Here is a 26,748-nt window from a genome sequence, read left to right as displayed (position 1 = left end):
AAAACTCATGGAAGAATGTTGTCTCGTATTTAAACAGGAAACAAAAAGACGGAACTTCTACTGATTGTATCTCGATAAAAATCTTCATATTAGCCCCCAATTTTCTCATTTCAGGCGCTTCACGTGTCACATATGAGAGAGTGTAATATGTGTGACCACAATGCCAACAAGGAGCAGTATATAGCTTTAGTCTCGACCCCCCTTTCATCAGAGTAGTCTTCGCTATATTGCATTTGAATCCATTTGATTTTGGCGACTAAGAGATACAGGACAGTGGCAGTGGCAGGGATGGGGCTGGAGGTGTGGATAAGAGTGTAAAACATCTACAGCTTCTTTAACCTTGTTCATTGGATATTGCAGTCGGATCTTTCTGTAAATGCGGCAGACCGGAACTATCATGCAAATTGTTCACTTTGATAACGTAATCACTTCATTGGGAAGAACTGAACTGCTGGAGCAGTATACCAGGATTCTAAGTGACTTAATGCCACCAGCTTGATAAGGCAACTAACAGACACTATGTTTAGCGCTGAAAATGTTCAGCTATTTGATGACAGTTACCACCCACTGCATAAAAAATTAGTCACCATCCAGAGGGACTCTCATGATAAATTTAATTAATCAGTCAATCAATTTGATATCAATGACATCCCACCGGGTGTGAGGAAGCGAGGGCGAGGGTACCAGGATTTGATTCGTAAGTTGGAGCAGTAACCAGGATTTTTTTCATCTCAGTGAGACTTTCAATGAAATTTCTATTTCTCCCTACACAAACAGAGGTGACCACCGTAATCAGCTCCTGGACGACAGACACACAGGTGGGTGACCCAACACTGCGGCTAATATAGCACTTCATTCCATTCCTAGGTGTTTGCGGTTATTACATCATGGGAAGTGGGGGTGGAGGCACCACCACCTAGAGACAAGGCCGCGGCGCGAAATTCATAGCAGGTCGTGACGTCACTCCAAGCGGGCCACCATGTTGTGTTTCAAAGCGTTTGTTTATCTACACGTTTGTTGGTTCGAGTGCTATATTCGTGCTCAAAACTAGCGATTACAGTGTTTGCCTTTAGTGAAGCTACTGTGAACATGGTTTACAAGTGCTGTGTGCCAAGGTGTCGTGGGAATTACGGAACTCGACCGAAAGTAATGTTGTTTTCCTTTCCGGAAGATGTGAATCTGCGTTGGAAATGTCTTTCAGCGATTCATCGGGACAATTTCCAACCCACTGAGCACACGAAGGTATGTAAAAACTATATACCTAGTACAATTGTTATTTTTTCTGGTGGAATATCTTGCATTTTGGATACATTAGACTAAAATTGTGAGCAAAAGTTCGCAGTAAGTAGGCCTAGTATTCGTTATCAAGTGGCTTTATTTTGATTTTGAAAACGAAATATAAATTTGTGGCTCGTGTTACTTTTTATTCGTGTTTAAATTTCTCTGCAGTTCGTATTTTGTTACGCATTACCGATACGTTTTATTCTCTATTTGTGAGTGGGTGTTGTATTTCACTCTCGCATTAGTTATCATGAGTGCTAACGAATGTTGAAACTGCTGTTTTCATGTTTAAAAAGCGAGTTCTCTGTATGAAGCATATCTGTGTTATTTTTCGATGTGTCAAACAATGGAACAAATTAATCTAGAAATAGGTTAAATTTATTATTGACGTTTTTAGCTTGACACATTGTCTCATTCCAACTGCTACAAATGTCTGCTGAAGGTTTGTAGATTTTCACTGTTGACTTATGCTCAAAATCTGCCATATTTTTACAGGACAGAAAATTTACATCACAATAACAACGCATAATTGTTTTTGTGAGGTGAGTTGAAAGTGATTGTTTGCTTGGGGAATGTACTCAGCTTTCCTGAGGAAGCTCTATAGACAGCTACACAATATTTATTTAGGATACTGAAGGCAGAGGAATTTAATATTATACACTGTATTAGTGCAGAATTTTTCAAGTGAGTGTAAATAATAGTTGTCTGGTCCAGAAAGAATGTACTTTATCACAGTGCATTTTTCACAAATGTACCTTATTTTATCATGTATATCGCAATATTATTTACATCCCGCACTCGTACGTTTTCACTGGCTATTGATAAGTCTTATGCAATTACATTACCGGTAAAAAAGAATTATTAACTATAGTTTCTGCTATATCGCGATTGATAAAGTTACTTATTTTAACCATTCGGCAAAGTACTCTCCTCTTTGCGTGGTATCATTTGCCAAGATCTCGTTTCGTTATCTCCAGCGGTTTACGAGATATGACAGGCGTTACGAATATTTCATTCCCGCGCGTTACGATCGGAAGTGAAGTTGCTGCAGATGCTCAATTTTTTCGAGATTGGAAGCAGATATTGATCCAAAGTTTTACGAAAATTTCAAAACCTCATCTGTATTTCATACTCAGCAATAGAATGTGTAATATGCATCAAACACAAATTCATAGCGACCTCTATTTTTGATGGCAACGTTCTCAAATTTGATACTCATCTGTGAAATACCACAATAGTTATGACCATTATCGAAATGATTGGCACTTCATCATGAAGCTGCCATATAAAGCTAAAAGTATTTCAGAAATTAATTATTTTTTACGGAATAGGTTCTGTAAAACCGTTTGACAAAGATTTGCAGGCCGTGCGTCTCGATTCTTTAAGCGCAGCGCCAATCCAACCCTGGCCCGCTTTGCGTGACGTCACGAGAGCGCGCCGCGGCCTTCTCTTTAGGTGGTGGTGGTGGAGGGTGCTGGCGTGTGCTCTACCCAAGTGGGGAGCCCTGTCCCCTGAAACTGATTAAATAAGTAATAAGCAAATTGAATTGAACAATGTATTATTGATATCGAATTGAATGTCATGTTGTGAGGTTCCTCCCCTCCAGTACAGACTGTCTTTTTCCCATCAGTTTCCAGATGAGGGAGGGGAGGGAAAGTAGGGGAGGAGAGGGGATTTTCCAGAGGGGTAATTAAGAGATCAATTTAATTAATTAGTCAGTTAATTTGCTATCAAAATGTGCTCGTATTGCTGAGAGGGAGGGTGGGGTTGAGGATTTCTCAGAGAGCTGGGGAAGGGGGAGGGAATTGGTTTCTCAGAAGAATGGATTATCTTCAGGGGGTCAGAAATCAACCCCCAAGGGGTCATAAATCAATCAGCACAACAATAGGTTACAGAGAGGGGTATAATTTAACCCTGAATGTATGCTTGCCTCTGAACAGATGCAATCAGCACAAACGAAAAGGGCCAGAACTGGCTTTGTCCCAGTATTGCTGTGTTAAATAAGGTTAGTCAGAATGCACTAAAGTCAGTTTATTATTGTATGTCTCTCACACAAAGAGCACTGGACACATAGTGAAACACAGTCACTGAAATTGCTGCTGATATCAAATACTGCGTTGGTGACGTGTCCAGGCGCTGCGTTTAGTTGAGGAGAAGTAAAGGTATGGAGACTACCGCCGGAATAGCGGCCGCTAAAGGCAAAGGGATGGCACTTCTGGATGAGAAGGCAGAAACAAACCACCCAGCAGATACCACAGAATTACATAGTGAAACACTGAGGTGCTTAAATATGTGTGTGGCGACTAAAAGAATGGGCGAATGAAGTCATATCTCAGGCCTTACTACAGAGACTGAAATTCATTAACATTACCACCTAAAAAAGCAGAAGAAGAACTCGACAGCATCTACATAACAAACAATTTACACTTATATTTTCCGTACTTCAGGCGAATCCCATGATGGTTGCTTTAGTAATAAGGCCACAGCCATGTCTTTCCTCAGTGCTTGACCAGTAGGTATTTCTCTGTGGCCACGACGTCCTAGAAAACAAATCAGTGCCGTTTTCCTACTGATTTATATATTGCGTAAAATAGTGTAGCCTATTCTTTTTTGTATCTTTTAAAAATTTAGGCCCTATGTACCTAATATCACTCTTTAACATGGTGTCAGTATTTTTATTCATAGTGGCTGTTGTTTACATAAAACACCTACAACTGCTGCAAACATTTTTCATACCTCGCTTGCTGGGTGGATGGTACTTTCTTACACTGCACATGTAGGAGTGTAACGCGCTCAGACTGCGTGAGTTACCTGTATGATGTCGCTGGTGTAGTTCTCTGCTCGCTCCCACATTCCCAGCCTCACTGCTGGGTACCCAGTGCCTAAGAACGGACCTGCAACACAAAAGCACGTGGTCGGCGGATGTGAATTGTATGGCAAACAACTGGCACAACTGGCACTTCCTTAATGTCACGTAATCATTAATGTGTTGTTAGACGTAAATTACCCTGATGATATAACTGAAAACTTTTCTAGTGTATGACTTCTCTGGATCATGAAATACAGACACACACGATACAGAAATGAAGAGGCTGTAACACAGAGACCTCGGACTATATCGATTATGACTGGGTTAGCACTCTGGAAATTGACGAATAAGTAAATTGGCGAATTGCAATTCTGATCATCTAATGAACCGAAACTGCATTCACACAATAACGCGGGTTTTTTTCTTTTTAGTTGATATAGTGTTCATTTTTGTCATCTTCCTCGTGCTAGTTAAGTTGTTTACGTATGTTATGCACTAAAAGCGTATAACTAGATTCACAACGAAACATTGTACCTAAGCATTTTGAAATCAATGATGTTTTGTACTTACACTATATGATCAAAAGTATCCGGACACTTGACTGAAAAAGACTTACAAGTTCGTGGCACCCTCCATCGGTAATGCTGCAATTCGATATGGTGTTGGCCCACCCTTAGCCTTGATGACAGCTTACACTCTCGCAGGCATGCGTTCAATCAGGTGCTGGAAGGTTTTTTCGGAAAATGGTAGCCCATTCTTCACTGAGGAGAAGTATCGATGTCGGTCGGTGAAGCCTTGCACGAAGCCGGCGTTTCAAAACATCTCAAAGGTATTCAATAGGATTCGGGTCAGGACTCTGTTCAGGCCAGTCCATTCCAGGGATTTTATTGTCGTGTAACCACTCCACCACAGGCCGTGCATTATGAACAGGTGTTCGGTCGTGTTGAAAGATGCAATCGCCATCCCAGAACCGCTCTACCACAGCGGGAAGCAAGAAGGTGCTTAAAACATCAATGTAGGCCTGTGCAGTGATAGTGCCACGCAAAACACGGGGTGCAAGCCCTCTCCATGAAAAACACGACAACACCACCGCCTCCGAATTTTACTGTTGGCACTATACATTCTGGCATACGACGTTCACCGGGCATTCGCCATACCCACACCCTGCCATCGGATCGCCACATTGTGTACCGTGATTCGTCACTCCATACAACTTTTATCCACTGTTTAATTGTCCAATGTTTACGCTCCTTACACCAAGCGAGGCGTCGTTAGACATTTACCTGCGTGTTGTGTAGTTTATAAGTATCCGCTCGACCATGAAATCCAAGTTTTCTCGCCTCCCGCCTATCTATCATAGTTTTTGCCGTGGATCCTGATGCAGTTTTGAATTCCTGTGTGATGGTCTGGATAGATGTCTGCCTATTACGCATTTCGACCCTCTTCCACTGTCGGCGGTCTCTGTCAGTCAACAGACGAGGTCGGCCTGTACGCTTTAGTGCTATACGTGTCTCTTCACGTTTCCACTTCACTATCACCTCGGAAACAGTGTACCTAGGGATGTTTAGGAGTGTGGAAACCTCGCTTACAGACGTATGACCCAAGCGACACCCAATCATCTGACCATGTTCGAAGTCCGTGAGTTCCGCAGAGCGCCCTATTCTGCTCTCTCACGATGTCTAATGACTACCGAGGTCGCTGATACGCAGTATGTTGCAGTAGGTGGTGGAGTAGGTTGGTGGATACTGTCGCGGTATTGCCAAGACCTCAAATTAGTTTCGACAGGTGTAAGAGATGTTTGACTTGCATTTATGATAAGGGTCCAAAACATGACTGACCTACCTCCATACTGGACCCATGGGACTCAGATACCTGACTCATGGAATTATACCTGGCCGCATCGTCACTCTTTTACGGTGATCACCAGGCAAACTCTGTTGGAAACGAGAAGCAACCTTCAAGAGATCCAGGTATAGAAAGAAAAACACCGTGTAGGTGGATGTCAGAAGTCGACCTACGCTTCTTAGTACTCCATAATTAATTGTCCTTAGGATGAATTAAAAAAAGTTCGAAACTGGATGTATAACAAAATAAAAAAGTGCCGTAGACTGTGTCTATCTTTCTATACGTCTGAACTGGTCACGATACCCCGTGTCTTCAACTATGAAATTGATCCAGGTTTCATTCCAGATGTTTTCTCGCCCACCTTCCTTTTGCACCATGGTGTTGACGGGAGGGAGAGTTATAGTGTTGTTCGTAGTGAATGACAACAGACGAAATTGACCATGCTGTTACCGTGGAAATGGTTACGTACTATCTACGTTCTCGTTGTTTCCTTCAAAAGGAAAGGTGCAGTTCTGTCGCATTCTCTTCCGGGTACTTGTGGGCTGTAATCTGTGGGTAGCGGTTACCAGCTGGTGTTGCTGACTATGAGTAACCACTACAAGACAGACCTTTAGCTTTCTATGCCTCATAATAGCGGTGGACTGTTCAACTGACGATGCTATGTTGTACCGAGATTTGTTGTTAATGTCCTGTAAAGACTATTCTTCTTATGGTAAAGTGAAAATGCGATCAGAGCTTCAAATGATCATTCGAGACATGTTGGCCTACTGGAAAGTGCACACAGGCCGTGATATCTCCTTCATGACTGAAGACAAGGCATGTTCGATTGAGAAACACTGATGATATAGCTTTACTTTCACATCCATTATACAGCTGGATGTTCTTAGCGATTTCTTGCTGTCAAAAAAACTATTGACAGAGGGATTTCAGACAAAAAGAAACTATGCAAGACATGTGGGTGGTTGAAAATATTTTTGAACCTGTTTATTTGGCGTCGGTTTAAGAAACGCCAGTACCTGTGACTACGAGGATCATTTTAAAAGTCCTGCACACTGCCCATGCGCGACCGTTACGGTGGCGTGACAATGCTAAAATTCATATCAATTGTGAGCGAGAATTTAGGCGTGACCGTCGTATATGAGTTTGCTGCTTTGCATTGATGTATCCTGCATAATTTGGTTTTAAAATGGCAGCCGAAACCGAGTTAGGTCGGATTACACGTAGTGAGCAGCGTTCCTAAATCAAAATCGAATTCCCACGTGGAAAGGACCAAACGGAAATTTACAGCGGTTTTAGAGACGTGTGTGGGAATAGTTTAGTGGATCTTAGAACATTTCTACGGTGGTCTGCTCGTTTTTCGTGGACATCGGGTGAACACTGAGGACGACCCAACAAGTGCAATGCCATCAGTTGCAACAGACTATACCTCTCAGGTTATCGTTAATGATATTTTGAGACAGCATCGACGAAAAACATGAGCAAATTTCAAATGAGACCAGAATGTCTGTCATTTCAGTTTGCAGACCCATAACTGAAAAGTTAAAGATGCGAAAAGTTGCTGCCAGATGGGTTCCCCAAGATCTGAGTGTAAAGCACAAATCGGGTTGCAGAAGAATTACTTCAGCGTTGTCGAACAGTTTGTGAAAAGGACTGTTGCTCTTATGGAACCTGGATACTACATTTTGAACCAGAACTGAATGTAAATGTTCCGACTCTCCACGTCCGAAGAATTCCACCGGCAACAATCACAGGTGAAACTGATGAAGATATTTGCGTATGACATGAATGGAGTAACAGTTACAAATAGAGTGCCCCTGGGGACGTCTGTAACAGGCACGTACTACAATCTGTTTCTACAACACCTTTTGTTGGCAAATGGTTCAAATGGCTCTGAGCACTATGGGACTTAACTTCTGAGGTCATCAGTCCCCCAGAACTTAGAACTACTTAAACCTAACTAACCTAAGGACAGCACACACATCCATGCCCGAGGCAGGATTCGAACCTGCGACCGTAGCGGTCGCGTGGTTCCAGACTGTAGCGCCTAGAACCGCTCGGCCACTCAGCCGGCCAACATCTTTTGTGCCCGAAAATTCGTCAAAGAGGGCCTTACATGCTTGCAGCTGATGTCCACATTTTGCACGATAATGCAAGACCTACCAGTTCGAAAAGCGCTCGATAAATGCCGGTGGAAAATACTTTCCGACTCACCACACAATCCTGATACGAGCCCATCAAACTTTGCTTTGTTTCTCGAATTCAAGGAACAACTCCGTGGAAGACGTTTAGATACAACCGATGACACATTCAGAGACATTATCTGAGTAATCAGAGAGCTCTACAGTTAATATACCCTATCCGGAATAAAGAAGTTGCCAAACGTTGGTAAGCTGTCATAAGCAAAAGTGGAGATTATACTGAAGGCCTGTAAAGGGATTGTGTAAACTAATTTTTTCTTCAATTCAGTCTTACAGTTTGCGGCACTTTTGATGACCTTCCTATAAGAAAACGTTCATTTGAAAGCTATTTCAAGTATAGAACGATTAGCATACTACAGGGAGATAACTAGAGCCGCGCGGGGTAGCCGAGAGGCCTCAGGTGCCTTGCCACGGTTCGTGTGGCTGCCCCCGTCGGACGTTCGAGTCCTCCCTCGGGCATGGGTGTGTGAGTTTTCCTTAGCGTAAGTTAGTCTATGTTAGATTAAGTAGTGTGTAAGCCTAGAGCGTCCACAGCTAGTGGTCTCGCGGTAGTGTTCTCGCTTCCCGAGTTCGGGGTCCCGGGTTCGATTCCCGGCGGGGTCAGGGATTTTCACCTGCCTCGAGATTACTGGGTGTTGTGTCGTCTTCATCATCATCGTCATTCATCCCCATTACGGTCGGAGGAAGGCAATGGCAAACCACCTCCGCTAGGACCTTGCCTAGTACAGCGGTGCGGGTCTCCCGCATCGTCCCCTACGCTCTGTCAAGGAGTATGGGACTTGATCATCATGAAGTCTAGAGACCGACGACCTGTGGAGTTTGATCCCACAGGAACTTGCCACAAATTTCAGAAAATTTCCGGAGATAACCAGACTTCGAAATCTAGAATGTCGACTACCAGGAGAAAGCAGGCCTACGAGAGATGTAGCGCGTTCGCTGACAATACAGCAGTGCAGGCCCACTTACCGTAGCAGGCCTCCGTGTAGAGGATGAAGAGGCCGCTGTGGTTCCGGTGCAGGTCGTCCAGCACGGCGGGGTCGGTCTCGCTGTCGCCGTACCAGTGCACCGCCACGCCGCTGGCCAGGCGCTCTGCAGCCTTGCTCTCCAGTATCTGCGGGCCAAGCGCACGTGTCTGACACACTCCCGTAACACACCTTCCATCGTGACACAATAATGATGTTGAAGCTGCAGTGAGCGAAACGTCAGGAAGACCCAAGCGACACAGTTGCTCATTCTCTGCTTCGCTCACTACTGCAGTGGAAAAGCCCGCTGTGCTGCAAGATGGCCTTGTATGGTAAAGACTGGCGAACGGGCAATGGAGGTGATGTTAAAGTCCAGAAGCCGAGGCGGCATCTGAGGGGTACAGTATCCGACGGAAAATGAAAATAAATTAAAAAGCAGTGACATATGCTACACTAATGGCAATTAAAATTGCTATACCACAAAGATGACGTACTACACACGCGAAATTTAACTGACAGGAAGAAGATGCTGTGATATGCAAATGATTAGCTTTTCAGAGCATTCACACAAGGTTGGCGCCGGTGGCGACACCTACAACCTGCTGACATGAGGAAAGTTTCCAACCGATTTCTCATACACAAACAGCAGTTGACCGGCTTTGCCTGGGGAATTCGTTGTTGTGATGCCTCGTGTAAGGAGGAGAAATGCGTACCATCACGTTTCCGACTTTGATAAAGGTCGGATTGTAGCCTATCGCGATTGCGGTTTATCGTATCGCGACATTCCTGCTCGCGTTGGTCGAGATCCAATGACTGTTAGCAGAATATGGAATCGGTGGGTTCAGGAGGGTAATACGGAACGCCGTGCTGGATCCCAACGGCCTCGTATCACTAACAGTCGAGATGACAGGCATCTTATCCGCATGGCTGTAACGCATCGTGCAGCCACGTCTCGATCCCTGAGTCAACAGATGGGGACGTTTGCAAGATAACAACCATCTGCACGAACAGTTCGACGACGTTTGCAGCAGCATGGACTATCAGCTCGGAGACCACGGCTGCGGTTACCCTTGACGCTGTATCACAGACAGAAGCGCCTGAGATGGTGTACTCAACGACGAACATGAGTGCACGAATGGCAAAGCGTCATTTTTTCGAATGAATCTAGGTTCTGTTTACAGTATCAGCCTCTTCTTCGCATTGGCGGCCCTTTGAACAGTGGACGTTACATTTCAGATGTGTTATGACCCCTGCGAAACCCTACATTTCAGCAGGATAATGCACGACCATGTGTTGCAGGTCCTGTACGGGCCTTTCTGGATACAGAAAATGTTCGACTGCTGCCCTCGCCAGCACATTTTCCAGATCTCTCACCAATTCAAAACGTCTGGTCAATGGTGGCCGAGCAACTGCCTCTTCACAATACGCCAGTCACTACTCTTGATGAACTGTGGTATCGTGTTGAAGCTGCGTGGGCAGCTGTACCTGTACACGCAATCCAAGCTCTGTTTGACTCAATGCCCAGGCGTATAAAGGCCGTTATTACGGCCAGAGGCAGTTGTTCTGGGTACTTATTTCCCAGGATCTATGCACCCAAAATGCATGAAAATATAATCACATGTCAGTTCTAGAACAATATATTTGTTCAATGAATACCCGTTTATCATCTGCATTTCCCCTTGTTGTAGAAATTTTAATGGCCAGTAGGGTAGTACCTGTTACGAAATCAAAAGAGATAATACAAAGAAATCATAGTAAAACATGTAGTGCAAAATTGCCGCTAACAGTATGTATGCAGAAAAGATAATAACGAACATATAGCGATGAGCCAAAACATTTTGCCCCCGCTGCTTAATAGCATGTTGTTCTACTTTTCAAACACAGTACAATAGAAATTCTGCTCGGCATGGGATTTACAAGTCCCCGACATCGCACAGGTCAAGCAATTCCCGCAAATTACGGGATGTTGGTTTACGGGCAAGCAGCTGGCGTCCGATATGTGTTCCAATGGCTACAGATGAAGCACATTTGCTGGCCAAGACATCAATGTGAATTCACTATAATGCCTCTCAACTCACTGTAGCGCGATTCTGCATCTACAACACGGCCAGTTATCCTGCTGGAATACGTCATCGCTGTATAGAGAGACTTCAACCATGAAGCGAAGCAAGCGGTCCGCAGTATTGTTCACGTAGTTGACTGCTGTCACGATGCCTTCGAAGGCCACCACAGATCCCATGGAACCTAACTCAACGTACCCAAAGCATAATTCTGTCCCCACCGGCATGCATCTGTGACGCGGTGGAGCCATTCGCCTAGATGACGGCGTGTAAGGACCCAGCCATTGACCTGGTGTAATAAGAAATGCGATTCATTCAACAGGCGACACGTTCCTATTGATCCATGCCGAAAACTCAGTGAAGCTGTGTACACTGTAATCATAATTGACGTTGTCGTTGGCTCAACACGGGAACAAGTAGGGGTCATATGGTGTGGAGCTCCATGTTCAACAACGTTCTTTGAACGGCGCGCTACGAAACACTTGTGCCTGCACCAGCGCGGTACTCTGTCGTCAGACCTGACACAGATCGCTGCCTACCCTGTATTACATAGTGGGGGATTCTCCGACCTGTACCTTTTATGATGAGACGTGGTCGTCCAATACCTTACGGCCTACTCGTTAGTTCACCATCCTTCAACCACTTTCCACTGGTGCTCACGACAGTAGTACGCAAATAGCCGACCAGCCTCGCCGTTTATGAGGTTCCCGTTTCCAGCGGCAGCGCCACAACAAAGTGTCCTTTGTCAAAACCGCTTATATTAGTGGATTTCCACATTTGCGGCCCGTATCTTCACTATAATGACTGCTCATTCGTCTTTTTTCGGCTTACATTCTTTCCTTGCTGCGTCACCTGCGCGCAACACCAGCAAGAGGCCATCAACCTCGCGGTTGGCAGTGGTCATAATGTTTTGACTCATCAGTGTAGGTACTGTAGATTAATTTAAACGTATTCAAAGAGACAAGTGGACGTCAAGCAGACGATGATAAGGCTGTCCCTACACCACCACTCAAGCCATCAGCAACGGCGCACAGAGGAGGAGATGCCTGGCGGAATTGAGAAGAGATGGACGTCGCGCTATGACATCATGGAGTGGGCAGAAGAATAATTTTAAATACGTATAAACCAGAGTAACTGTGTCACGACAGCAGTAAGAAGTATACTGTAGTGGAATACAAACGACGAGTTGTGAATTTAAATGACAATGTGCGAAAGGAAGTTCACAGAAGTTCATAATTTAACATTTTAAAGATAAGCCTGTCAGTACAGTTAGAAGTCCTTAATGGTTGAAACATGATGTATGCTGCTCAGTATCCTGGATGACATCATCCAAGTGTTCGGACCGTTCGGCGGATAGTTACGTTATTTAAGGAAACAGGAAATGTTCAGCCACATGTGAAACGTCAACCACGACCTGCAACAAATCCGCACATCAGTAGCAGACAGATTGCGCGAGAATCGGGAATTTCAAAACCGTCGGTGTTGAGAATGCTACATCAACATCCATTGCACCAGTACCATATTGCTATGCACCAGGAATTGCATGGCGACGACTTTGAACGTCGTGTACAGTTCTACCATTGGGCACAAGAGAAATTACGGGACGATGACAGATTTTTTGCAAGCGTTCTATTTAGTGACGTAAACCGGCATAATATGCGCTATTGGGAACGGAAAATCCACGATGGCTGCGACAACTGGAACATCAGTGACCTTGGCCTGTTAATGTATGGTGCGGCATTATGGGAGGAAGGATAATTGGCCACCATTTATCGATGGCAATCTAAATGGTGCATTGTATGCTGATTTCCTACGTACTGTTCTACCGATGTTACTACAAGATGTTTCACTGCATGACAGAATGGCGATGTACTTCCAACATGATGGATGTCCGGCACATAGCTCGCGTGCGGTTGAAGCGGTATTGAATAGTATATTTCATGACAGGTGGATTGGTCGTCGAAGCACCAGACCATGGCCCGCACGTTCACCGGATCTGACGTCCCCGGATTTCTTTCTGTGGGGAAAGTTGAAGGTTATTTGCTATCGTGATCCACCGACAACGCCTGACAACATGCGTCAGAGCATTTTCAATGCATGTGCGAACACTACGAAAGGCGAACTACTCCCTGTTGGGAGGAATGTCGTTACACGTATTGCCAAATGCATTGAGGTTGACGGACATCATTTTGAGCATTTATTGCATTAATGTGGTATTTACAGGTAATCACGCTGTAACAGCATGCGTTCTCAGAAATGATAAGTTCACATGTATCACATTGGAACAACCGAAATAAAATGTTCAAACGTACCTACGTTCTGTATTTTAATTTAAAAAACCTACCTGTTACCAACTGTTCGTCTAAAATTGTGAGCCATATGTTTGTGATTATTACAGCGCCTTCTATCACAAAGCGAAAAATGTGGTCCAAATAAAACATTCATATTTCTTTACGTACTACAGGAATATTTAATAAAAATGGGAGTTCCTATTAAAAAAACGCAGTTGATATCCGTTTGACCTATGGCAGCGCGATCTAGCGGGCCAACGATATCGCCATCTGGTTTCCCTCTTCAAGCTAGACAAGTTTCGTTCTTTGTAGTTTTTTCGTTTGACGCTAATTCGTGAGATATTTGGCCCGGTCACGATCAGTGGACCACCCTGTATAGGCTACATTGAAATCCACATATCAACCTCCTGTAGACAATATCGTAATCAACCAAACATACGGAAAGGAGGATCACATGATTTTATTTCCTTGTGCCAATTGCTACTAATAAGTGGTCAAAATTTTAAAATGGCTGTAGTTTCCTGAATGTGACACTAAGAATTAAATATGATGTCCTTTCTTGATGACGGCCGCTATGGCATAGAAAGGAGAAATGTGTTTAAATTTGTATTTCAAACGCAGCATAGGTATTGATGTAAATTTATAAAAAAAATGGTTCAAATGGCTCTGAGCACTATGGGACTTAACATCTATGGTCATCAGTCCCCTAGAACTTAGAACTACTTAAACCTAACTAACCTAAGGACAGCACACAACACCCAGCCATGTAAATTTATTTTTATAGTAACTGTAAGACCCGTATTCTATTATTTGAGTAAATACACTCCTGGAAATGGAAAAAAGAACACATTGACACCGGTGTGTCAGACCCACCATACTTGCTCCGGACACTGCGAGAGGGCTGTACAAGCAATGATCACACGCACGGCACAGCGGACACACCAGGAATCGCGGTGTTGGCCGTCGAATGGCGCTAGCTGCGCAGCATTTGTGCACCGCCGCCGTCAGTGTCAGCCAGTTTGCCGTGGCATACGGAGCTCCATCGCAGTCTTTAACACTGGTAGCATGCAGCGACAGCGTGGACGTGAACCGTATGTGCAGTTGCGGACTTTGAGCGAGGGCGTATAGTGGGCATGCGGGAGGCCGGGTGGACGTACCGCCGAATTGCCCACCACGTGGGGCGTGAGGTCTCCACAGTACATCGATGTTGTCGCCAGTGGTCGGCGGAAGGTGCACGTGCCCGTCGACCTGGGACCGGACCGCAGCGACGCACGGATGCACGCCAAGACCGTAGGATCCTACGCAGTGCCGTAGGGGACCGCACCGCCACTTCCCAGCAAATTAGGGACACTGTTGCTCCTGGAGTATCGGCGAGGACCATTCGCAACCGTCTCCATGAAGCTGGGCTACGGTCCCGCACACCGTTAGGCCGTCTTCCGCTCACGCCCCAACATCGTGCAGCCCGCCTCCAGTGGTGTCGCGACAGGCGTGAATGGAGGGACGAATGGAGACGTGTCGTCTTCAGCGATCAGAGTCGCTTGTGCCTTGGTGCCAATGATGGTCGTATGCGTGTTTGACGCCGTGCAGGTAAGCGCCACAATCAGGACTGCATACGACCGAGGCACACAGGGCCAACACCCGGCATCATGGTGTGGGGAGCGATCTCCTACACTGGCCGTACACCACTGGTGATCGTCGAGGGGACACTGAATAGTGCACGGTACATCCAAACCGTCATCGAACCCATCGTTCTACCATTCCTAGACCGGCAAGGGAACTTGCTGTTCCAACAGGACAATGCACGTCCGCATGTATCCCGTGCCACCCAACGTGCTCTAGAAGGTGTAAGTCAACTACCCTGGCCAGCAAGACCTCCGGATCTGTCCCCCATTGAGCATGTTTGGGAGTGGATGAAGCGTCGTCTCACGCGGTCTGCACGTCCAGCACGAACGCTGGTCCAACTGAGGCGCCAGGTGGAAATGGCATGGCAAGCCGTTCCACAGGACTACATCCAGCATCTCTACGATCGTCTCCATGGGAGAATAGCAGCCTGCATTGCTGCGAAAGGTGGATATACACTGTACTAGTGCCGACATTGTGCATGCTCTGTTGCCTGTGTCTATGTGCCTGTGGTTCTGTCAGTGTGATCATGTGATGTATCTGACCCCAGGAATGTGTCAATAAAGTTTCCCCTTCCTGGGACAATGAATTCACGGTGTTCTTATTTCAATTTCCAGGAGTGTATTTTGATCATTCCTGATCATAGAAAGATATTGTGAGAATGTTCCAAGAAATACACGTATACTGTGGCTCTCTTTCATAATAAAACAGGACTATCAGCTCTGCTGAAAGTGATGGGATGAAGAACGGCTTAAATAAGTTCTAAAGTTTCTGCCATTATAAAACTGTTCTAGTAGTGTCACGTCCCAGGATAACATTCCTGACGGCCACCGAAAATTCTTCCAAGTTCTACCTTGGCAACTGCCAGCAACGGAACCACCTGTGTCTATGACCACCAAGCGGCCAGCTAGGGGGAAATACTGAGCGATTTGCGGCACAGACGGAAGCAATTGGAACATCAGGGAATGATCCAGCGCTAAAGTGCGTAAGCGAAGAATAATGTCATCGCGGTAGCCGAGAGACACCGTCGTACTATGGGCAAAGCAGTGTCACAGGAGAGGTGACAACCAGGGAAAACCATAACACATGATGTCATTGCTATCCCCGCCGCCGCATATCGCACAAAAAGCAGCAATACCCTACATTTCTTAATGAATGTCTCATCTGCTGAGTGCTGACTGCTGACTCCTCGGTGCAGTCTCACCCCTTGTCTCGGTTACGCCTATTCAGTGAGAGGGGAGGCTATGGGAGTTATCCCTCGGCACGCCTAGCGGTCTTCTATCGCCTGTGGAGCCACAAATCCTGCTGGGAGGACTCTGCCACTGCCAGATGCAGTGCCAGCTCCCGAGGCGACACTGATGGCGTGCGGAGACTGCCATCAGCCTGCAGGCCTGGTGTAGGCTTCACCTGCCAGACCAGGGTGCTGTCCGTCACCTGCCTTTGAGAGGGAGAGCAATTGTTGCCGCTCACGCCATTCCTGTGGCAGACATTGATGCTGCCAGCTCCTGTCCACTAAATTGGGGCTGAGAGCTGACCCATGCTTGACAGCAAGTACTCAAGGTGGACCTGGTGGCATGTTTCGTGAGTGCAAAACTTCGCTGTCACCGACAGCATTTTGGAGAGCGATACGTTGAGCTGGAGTCCACCGGCGAGCAAGCGTCGGCAGCTGTCCAGCGGCGTAACCGCCGCCACCCGAAATCTCACTCCGCCGGCGGAACTGCAAGTTGAGCGCATGCCGCCCTGCTTCTGCTAACGAGGCCGCTGCTTCGCTGGCCTAAAGCCGTCGGCACACGGGCCGTGCTGTCGAACGTCCACGTTGAGCGTGCTAAGTTCAACGTGCTGCTGAACGCTCAGAAATGATGCGACTTATGCATGCGGTACGTGGGCCCCAACGTGGTATACGCGATCACAACGCACTCCATCGGCAGTTGCGGGATGTTTCTAGTTCGCAAATCATACTGTTTACGAATCGAGCGCGTGTAAAATTCCCATGTTAGCTCTATTAAAACACACATTTCCTCCATCGTCCACGAAAAGGAAAGTACCATGTCCAGTCAATAAGGAGACAGGCTTATAAAAGTTCCATTACAAACAGTGCGATACAAATTTGCAGTTCTTCTCCACATAAGATAAACATTATTTCTTCATTCCAACATTTAAGTAAAACCCCAAGGTCAGCCTTACTTGATCACTGTTCCTACCCAGTAGCAGAATCTGTGTAACATCTGAATTACGAAGCGTGAAAGAAAAAGGAGCAAAATTACTTTATACAAGTAGCGCAAGCTGTCCTATAGATTAAGCCAATCGACAAAGTCACCCTTCAAAAAAAGGTGAACTTATCTTTACATAATATCAATTATTATAATACGTACTTACATTAAATAAAGTATCAAAACCTAATAAAAACGCAAATGTTAGGAAAATATTTGGAAGTGTCGAGTCGCGAACCACTGCCCAAACGTTTTATTATTTATAGGTCTGTGACACTACTGACTTCGCTAAAGCAACAACTCGCTGTTTCACGCTCAATCAAAGCATGTTACCACTTGCTGAAAACCGTAATCGTAGATATCTTACTAACTGAAATTTAATTATAACAAATATACCAAGAACAATGCGTTTTGGGTGGATCTTCAAATAGCATACTCTCATAATACGTAAATTACAATTCTTTTGCCAGGAATATGATGTTTCTCATTATTTTATTGGAACGAATCACACAGTTAACGACGGGTTATCCAGTGATTCTCAATTTGCTGGTGCCCAGAAACGGCATGTACACGTATAGGCATGAAATGAATGCCAATTGGCGCCTCACAACTATGTACTGAAGGGAGACAGCGTGCGTGTGACGTAGGTGGCGTTGTGCCATCTCATTGGACAACGCTCAGACGCGCTCAGAATATCTGACATGCTAGATATTGCTCTGCGAGTTCGTAAAGACTCCCAAACGTGCTGTTCCACACTATGACGTCAGAAACTCAGCACGCTCAACGCTCAACGTTCGGTTGCACGGTCCGTGTGCCGACGGCTTAACTGTGGCGCGGCACCTTGGGCGACAATCCTAAATTACTGCTTAATAAACGTGTTGTTGCCAATATAATAATGTTTCCTTGAGGCTCTCGAGCGTAGCTAGGTCCCCACCACCGTGTCCTCACCGACTCTCTCCTGATGACTGTAGGGGTCTGTGACCAGACCCCTACAGCAGCGTGGTATAATACTCATAGAGTTATAAATTATAGAAAAGAGATCTTGTATATTAAAAGCTCCTGATGGCTTTCAGTGTGAGGTCAGTCAGTTTGATAGGTAAGATTCCTTCCCACAAAAAGCAGACGCTATGAAACACATCATATGAAGTTTTCCTTTTAATTTCAACCACAAGCTAATCCTGCTGCACCAGCATGTATTGCTTTTAGGTCTCTATGAAGTCTTTATATCCCACAGAATTATTACCATTATTCTAAGAGAGGCATTTATAAGTACTGTCATGGGAGACACAGAAGAAGCAGACTCACCTCCTCGGACCACTCCAAGTAGTTGCGTATGTCTTCCCCGATCATGATGTCCATGTCAGCCAGGGAGGACTCACGGCGCAGTGTGGGGCCCAGGTAGTCTACAAGGAAGCGACGCAACCACTGCGGATTCCAGCCCATGCTGTTGAGGCCGTTGGTGACGACAGAACCAGATGTGGGTTCGTTTTGCAGCGATACAGCCCACACGTTCACGCCACGCCGCGCATACGCCTTCAGGAACCTGCCACGGACATGTGAGCATCAAAATGGTTGTCGTATTCCAGGCTAAATATGTCAGGCTATTCATTTATTCACTGATTTATTTCTAATATATCAGGCCGTGCAGTCCTCGTCATAACCCTGGCTAACTAGGAACGGCACCTCCTATTGTGTCTCGCAAGCAGGGAGTGACATCACAGGCTTCAGGCGAACAGCTGCAACGGACGGGCAGACGGCAGTTGAATAGTACTGTTTATTGGTGCCCTGTAAATCGTTTGCTAAATCATTCTTTTCTTCTCTACTTGTGTGTAGATACCTGCTGCCACCCACCTGCAGAAATATAACACCTACTCGTCGAATCCATATCACAAACAATCGCTGCCGTGTTGCGTTCTAAAGGTGGACCGACACGTTATTAAGCTGGTGGTTCTAATGTTTTGCCTAATCAGTGTACAATCGCTGCCGTATTGCGTTCTAAAGATGGACCAAAACATCATTAAGCTGGTGGTTTTAATGTTTTGCCTAATCAGTGTACTTGAATAGCAGGCTTAGCAATATTGTCATTATGCAGTGTTGGGTGAGAAGTGTTAGTATATGCTGACCAGGTGGTTTGAGGAAGGTATTCTCAAGTTAGCTTTAGGGCTGAAAAGTGTGTATATTTTTATCTTGACATATTATTATTCGGGACTTTTCTTTTTTGTACCTCTCTGAAAACAAAGGAGCTTCATTTTGGATGTTTAAATTCTTTATGAGGTTTCCTACTTCTTAATATTTATAAAAACATAATACTGAAATATGATTTAGTTATTTTCTTCATCAAAAGTAAGCTGCCCAAGGAATTCACAGCAGATTTCAAGAGGCACAGGTGTTAATGGATTGTTTGGTTGTGCTCTTAATATAAACTACTGTGATTTACTGGTATTGGGTTTAATTTCATCAGGTAAAAGCGTGTATTGTAATTACAAGCTGTTTGGTGAAAATGAGTGGTATTACCAGAGCGTGCTGAAAAGCAGAGTCTCAGAATTTTTTACGTGAAAACTATCAAAGCTTTCTTAATGAAACAAAATTTTTGTTGATGTCGTTACTGTAGAATGTCTGACTTTCTTGATGGAGCCACAACCTCACCATTGCTGATACCGCTTCATCATTATCAAAATGAAGTCCTCTGAGGTGTTCTTTAAGTTCTGGAAACAGATTAAATTCGTCTGGGGCTGAGCAGGGACTGTAAGAAGGATCACAGTGAACTCAAGACGTCGGATTGTTGCAAATGTCGCAGTGCTCGTGTGTGGTCTGGCATTGTCATGAGGTACGAAAGTGTGCTCCATGTGTAGACTATCTCTTCAAATTAGTGCTTTCCGTTTTCTGAGTATATCGCAGTGTATTGCAGAGTCATGGTGGTGCTTTTAGGCATGAATTCCAAACGCATCACATCTTCTACATCCCAGAACTCTGTAAGCATGAATTTGCCTGCTAATGGCATGGTCTTTAACTTTTTTGTGGTCGGTAATCCATTGTGGCAGTGCTGCACTGGTGCTCTCTTGGTTTCAGACTCAAAATGGAGAACCCAGCTTTCGTTAATTGTCACGAGGTTGTTAAGCAACCCGTCACCCTCAAGCTCAAAACGCAAAAGAAATTGTTGAAAGATGTCCAGTCTCCTCTGTTTCATGTCAGATGTGAGCATTCGAGGCATCCATCGAGAACACAGTTTTCCGTACCGCAGTTCTGCAATTCCAGCCAGTACAAGCTTCTGTGATGCGCCACACTTATAGTTGTGTCTGAACTGTGACTGAGCTGTCACTTTATCAACACGATTTCAATGAGTCTCGTCTCTTGCCGTACGAGATCGTCCGCTACAAGCTTTGTCAAAAACGCTGAGATTAGCACCACCGTTTCCTTCATTATGAGCACGGACAGCCCAACGTTGCCCATTATTGATGTCGAAACAATCATCACCATACGCAGCTTTCATTGTTCTACGGATTTCAATTGGAGCACATTTTCTGAGGTTAGAATTTCGACTGCAGCACGCCGTTTCTCACGCACCGACATAGTTGCGTTACAGACAGCCATGTTACACTCTACAGTGCAGAGCACTCTCGCAACGGAAGAATGCAGGTTGTGCCAGTGTAGTGAGAAAGTCGAATAAGTCACGACCGATGCTGAGAAAAGAATAAAAAATTCGCAGACATTACTTTTCAGCACGCCTTCGTACATCTACTAATTTGTTTATTGTTACTAAATCACTGATTTTCAGGTTTAACATTTACATACAGTTTACTTAATTATGCAACTAACTCTCATGTAGGTACTGTCATAGTCTTCCGCCAGTTAGACGTTTGTAGCTAAATTTTCGGAATTAGTTACAAGTAAAAGTTGTAAATTTTGTGTTATATTTTACTTTGTCAATTTTACAAGAAAATGGTGTGGTAGTATCGTAAAATGAAATTCGTTTCAAACAAAACTTTCAAACAATCTTTCTTCTTCTTCTTCTTCCTCATCTCTTCCCATTCCTATGTCAGGTCGGCATTATTAAGAGGTCTGTTCAAAAAATTTCGGAACATTAGTAATTTCGGGTCAGTGCTGTGTAACTACAGGAAGTTTCACTGTTGTATGTCTCTTAGTTATGTTATGTTAACCGGGGACCTAGAAACGATGGAGAGGCTCCGTCCCCGCCGCAACCGCAGTGGTCCACAACCCCACGACGACTACCGCAGTCCACTGCACCCCTCCGCCGCCCCACACCGAACCCAGGGTTATTGTGCGGTTCGGCCCCCGGTGAACCCCCCCCCCCACCCCCCCACCCCCCCCCCCCCAGCGAACGTCTCACACCAGACGAGAGTAACCCCTATGTTTGTGGGGCAGAGTAATGGTGGTGTACGCGTACGTGGAGAACTTGTTTGCACAGCAATTGCCGACATAGTGTAGCTGAGGTGGAATAAGGGGAATGAGCCCGCATTTGCCGAGGCAGATGGAAAACCGCCTAAAAACCATTCACAGACTGGCCGGCTCACCGGACCTCGACACAAATCCGCCGGGCGGATTCGTACCGGGGACCGGCGCTCCTTCCCTCCCGGAAAGCCGTGCGTTAGACCGCACGGCCAACCGGGCGGGCTATGTCTGTTAGTTATTGTTCAGTACTGTATTGAGTAGAACGTTGTGTCGCACAGTTTGCGAATTTCGAGATGGCAGAGATAGAGGAGCAACGCGTCTGCTTGAAGTTTTTCGTGAAACTCAGGAAAATCTCTACAGAGACACACCAAATGAGGCAGGAAGCCTACGGTGATGAATGATTAGGCCGTACTCGGTGTTACCAATTGTTCACACGGTTTAAAAATGGCTGGACGGAAGTTAAAGATGACCCTCACTCAGGACGTCCTTCGACGTCTACCGACGACGCTCATGTCAGGAACGTCAACGAAATTAACCATGCCAGTCGAAGACCGAATGTCCGAGAGACGGCGCAAGATTGTAAAATTTCAGTTGGATCATCTCATGAAATCCTGAAACGGCATCTTGATATGCATCGTGTTGCCGCCAAATTCGTCCCACGATTCAGGAGTCAAGACCAGAAAGACCTTCCCCTCGCAACCTGTTACGAGTTTTTGCATCACGCAAATGAAATCGAATGTTTCTTAAGATAATTATAACTGGTGATAAGACATGGTCTACGCTTATGATGTTGAGACCATGGTTAAATTTTCACAGTGGGTCGGGAAAGGTTCTCCAAAACTAAAAAAAGCTCGTCAGGTCAGGTCAAACGTCAAAGCCACGCTGATATTTTTTTTTCTTTTTTTTCAAGGATCAGTTCATCATGAATACGTGCCACAGGAGCGAACTGTTAATTGATGGTACTATTGGGACGTGTTGCGACGATGGCGAGAAAATGTGAGAAGGACACGGCTTGAAATGTGGCGAGACAATTCATGGTTCTTGCATCACGACGACGCACGCGCACACTGATCCCTGTTGGTGCGTGACTATTGCACAAAAAACGAAATCACTGCGCTGCCGCATCCTCCGCACTCTCCAGACCTTCCCCTGAGGACTGTTTTTTTATTTCTAAAATTGAAACCCTATTGAAAGGACGCAGATTTGCAACGATAGACGAGATAAAAGAAAATCCGCAGACGGCGCTTCGCGCGATCCTGCAAGAGACGTACCAAGACTGCTTCCGGAAGCGGAAATGGTGTTGGAAGCGGTGTATCAATTGTGGATGAGAGTATTTCGAAGGAGACCATGCACAATAAGCAAAAGATAAGAGTAGAAAAATTCCCAAAATTTTTTGAACAGACCTCGTATACGAGTTTTGGCAGTGTTAGTGGCAGCTGGTGGCCGGGTGCCATTCCTGACACCACCACTCACCCCTGGGACAGAAATTGTGTAACCTTCTGCCTGCGTGTAGAGTAAATGTAATTTTCTAGAGAGAGAATGTTTTCTAAATGTTTGCGTAGCGCCTATCTCGAACATGAAGTGGGTACCGGCCGGGTATTCACCTAGCTGGATGTGGAAAACCACGTCGGTCCTCATCATTAATCCTTGAGCTTGTTCCGATACGGGGCAGGCTAGCTTCCCCCAATCCCAGATGCGGCGCGTTAATTTGCCCTACTATCCAGGTAGGGTAAGTGTTGCAGTATATTTGGAAGGATAAATGCTTACACTTAGTTTTAATGAGAAAAATATAGTTCTCAGGAAGTTCCTTTGCGTCGGATACATCATCACTGGAGAAACAGAGTGCTTATTATCATTCGCCAGAGTAGAGCTGGTTCAACACCTTTGTTGAAATTACCACTAGATGCTTAGCCTGAAGTGCATGACGTCATGCCTGAGCTGAATGGCCTCGTCTCTACATGGCAATGGCTGAACCTTGGTAGTTACTTTCCGGATCACCACAGCCACCCCACTTCTGCTGCTGTTTATCCCTTCCGTTATCTGGTATTTGATGTTACTTGCTTATCAAATGATGTACTGAATACAACTCTCCATAAACTATAGTATTTATGTCACGCAATCAAACTGCATTTTAAAAATAGTACATGATATACACTACTGGATAAAATTAAGGGGTCACTTTTTTAAAACCCGTAATTGTCTCCCGTTGCGACGAGAATTTTGACATGTCTCAAGAGTGCCTACAATCTTCTTCTATAATCGCGCAAAATCCAGGTGCCCTGCGATCTCATACTCGGGCTCGGTGACGCTTCAAACAGCAAGATGTCGACATATATGACAGAAAGGCCAGAAATCAGAATTCATGTGAGCTATAAATGTGGTTAATAATGTCACATTGACACAAAATTTTACAACAATTCTGCGCAACACCACCGTGGACGTGTCACACGATGGAAAGTCATCACGACCAACCTCACCCACAACTCATCCTCTTCCTGGCGCCTTTGCGATGCAGGTCAGAACTGCGACGCCCATCGTTTCAGTCGCACGGTTTTCTTATGCGTAGCCGAGGAAAACATTTCAGACACACCGCCGCTCACAGTCGAAGTGAAAACTGTTGACACCACCCAGGCGGTTCAGCCCTTCTCTTAGGACATCATGGGGCTGCAACCCCACTGAACGTGATCTGACCCCTTTGGTTTGTAGCGTGACGGCAGTTCTTGCTCTGGTACACAGGGAACAACTAGGATCAAACTTCTGTGACATAATCAAGTAGGGAGAAATTGAGGGGGGGGGGGGGAGGGGGGAGAGCGGGGGGTTGCAACATTGACACACATGTGAATGAAGTGGCAAACGGTATCTCTAACGCCTCCCATTTCGGCAACACCGTCGGTACCACCTGTGCACCTTTGTTGAGCACTTCAGAAATGTTCCTGTACAGAGACGGGTCCCTAGAGGTCGCCGTGACAATCTTCCCTTTCGACACCCCTTAGATTTCGCACGCCGCCAGCAGGTGCTGCGAATAGCTCGGTGACGTAGTGCCACTCAGCTTAGGGCTGTCGAAATGGTTCCCTGTCACGTCAGGCGCCCAGACTGGCTGTCTCCGTAAACGAACATTGTTACAGCGGCCAGCAAATCTGCACAGGTGGCACTGAGCACGCTGCTGAGCTGAGGCGTCTTCTGTTGAAGTGCTGATGCGCCTCTAATGAAATCGAAGTTAACCAGATGGTCAGAAGCAGCTGGCGTAATTCATTGTAGAGATGGGGGATGCGCTCTTGAACTAATTCATAGAGTTGAATCTTTCAAAGGAGTGAACAATCAGTAATTCAGAAAAAAAGAACGGTAGCTCCAAACGTTTCCCACGGCAGAGAGAGAGAGAGAGAGAGAGAGACAGAGACAGAGAGAGAGAGAGAGAGAGACGGAGCATATCAGCGGCGCCTCTGCTGGTCAGTGCACGCCACACAACACAGCCAGCGCTGGCCTCTGCCCTGCTTCTACCTTGGCTGCCTGCATTGTGCAGTGCCCCATTGGATTTTGTGTTTCACATATGCCGTGCCGTCTCTGCGCGTCCTCTGCCGCGTGCAGTGAGTGTCTGGCGCAGCTTAACTTCGCATCGCACTCTGTCGGCGATCGTTTCAATCGCACGTCCTGCCCTCTGGGCACTTGATGCGAGCAACAGGACAGAGAGCCACCTAGCGGATAACATAGGAACTACTTGCAACAACCTGCTCGCAAGAGAACGGACGATTTGTCTCGGAGCGGGTGAGTTCACCGCTCCCCCCACCCTCGGAACTCGCCCGCTCAATGCTCACCCCACCGTCTCGACTCTAGCCAGAGCATTGAACAAAGCGACTCAGGTGTCACTCTGGTCTCTGCGGTCTCAGCTCACGCAGTAATACAGCTCGCGGCTCGACCTGCTCGACTCAGCGCCTCTGCATCGGAGTTCGTCTCTACTGGATATTGTTCTTCGTAGTAATACCGCTACGTATATTACATTATTATGTTATGTATACATCATTTGTTTTTATTTTATTTTTATTTGTTTAAACTGATCAGATTAGGTTCCTGACGACTCCTCTTACTATAGGATTTTTATTATGGACACTCGAATTTACGCTTTAATTACGAGCGAATCGATAAACGTATCGCAAAATGTGATACACCAATATTTTCCTTGTTTTATTTTGCGTAAGGCTATATGCAGCACTTTCGTTTTACAGTCAAATTTATATTTTTTTTCTTATTCTGGTACGTATTTTGCGATTTTAGGCGTCTTCGGAAGGAAACGTTCACTTTAAAAATATATGGCTTGCGATGTATTTGTATGAGGTTAATGAAATTTTAATACATTTTAGCCAAATATATTGTTAATGTAAATCTCAAGTTACAACATTTTCCGATCACCCAAACAACCACGATAGTGCAAAATAAATCAATAATCAAAAACTTTGTCATATTGTGGAAATTTCAATAAACAATACAAAATTCTTACTCATTATCTGTGTTACTTCAAAATAGGACCAAATAAGATCAAAATACAGGTATAGTACTGGAATAAACCAAGTTTAAAAGGGCAATGTGCCTTCCATTTATTTTCTATTGTAAATGAGTGGTGAGTCATGAAAAAGAGCTAATTCATTTCGGGAAGTGAACAGTTCTGATCCGATCTCTGAAAAGAACAGTTTTGCCCATCTCTAATTCATTGAGCCTGGTGAAAAAGCTTCTAAGACTATTCATGGAGTGGACCTGAATGGCAACCACCCAAGGATTTGCACATGGAAAAGATAGTTGTCATTATTTATGTTATTTACTTATTTATGTTATGGTCATGCTTTCCTGTGCCTAAAAAACAGAATTTTTTTTGTAGTGACAGATGTCATAATATACTAGGAGATAACAATAAATCCGTACAATATACCTTTTTGCTGTCGTTCTCAACACTCCAATATGACTGCACTATGACGCCTCACATTGTGAGGGTCACTTGATACTAGCCACAGTACCAGTCATGTGGCCCTCAGTCAAAAACTGATGGTCGATGCAGTTCTCGACGCTTTTCTAT

General features: G+C 45.3%; 1 protein-coding gene across 3 annotated transcripts in view; it reads right to left on the bottom strand.

Annotated features, from left to right (window-relative positions):
• Window positions 1-26,748, bottom strand: part of LOC126162380 (lysosomal acid glucosylceramidase-like) — a 518,384-nt gene that overhangs the window by 413,730 nt on the left and 77,906 nt on the right. For 2 of the 3 annotated variants that reach the window (XM_049918849.1, XM_049918848.1), the window contains exons 6-8: window positions 18,582-18,819; window positions 9,100-9,244; window positions 4,093-4,175 (exon numbers count right to left, since the gene is read on the bottom strand). The exons of the other annotated variant lie outside the window; for it this stretch is intronic. In XM_049918849.1, coding sequence (XP_049774806.1) covers window positions 4,093-4,175; window positions 9,100-9,244; window positions 18,582-18,819 — 466 coding nt within the window. The remainder of the gene's footprint in view (window positions 1-4,092; window positions 4,176-9,099; window positions 9,245-18,581; window positions 18,820-26,748) is intronic. 3 annotated transcript variants of the gene reach the window in all.

The sequence above is a fragment of the Schistocerca cancellata genome, chromosome 2, assembly GCF_023864275.1.
Source record: "Schistocerca cancellata isolate TAMUIC-IGC-003103 chromosome 2, iqSchCanc2.1, whole genome shotgun sequence".
Taxonomy (NCBI): Eukaryota; Metazoa; Arthropoda; class Insecta; order Orthoptera; family Acrididae; genus Schistocerca; species Schistocerca cancellata.
The sequence above is the reverse complement of the archived record's forward strand: the minus strand, read 5'-3'. Positions and strand labels throughout refer to the sequence as shown.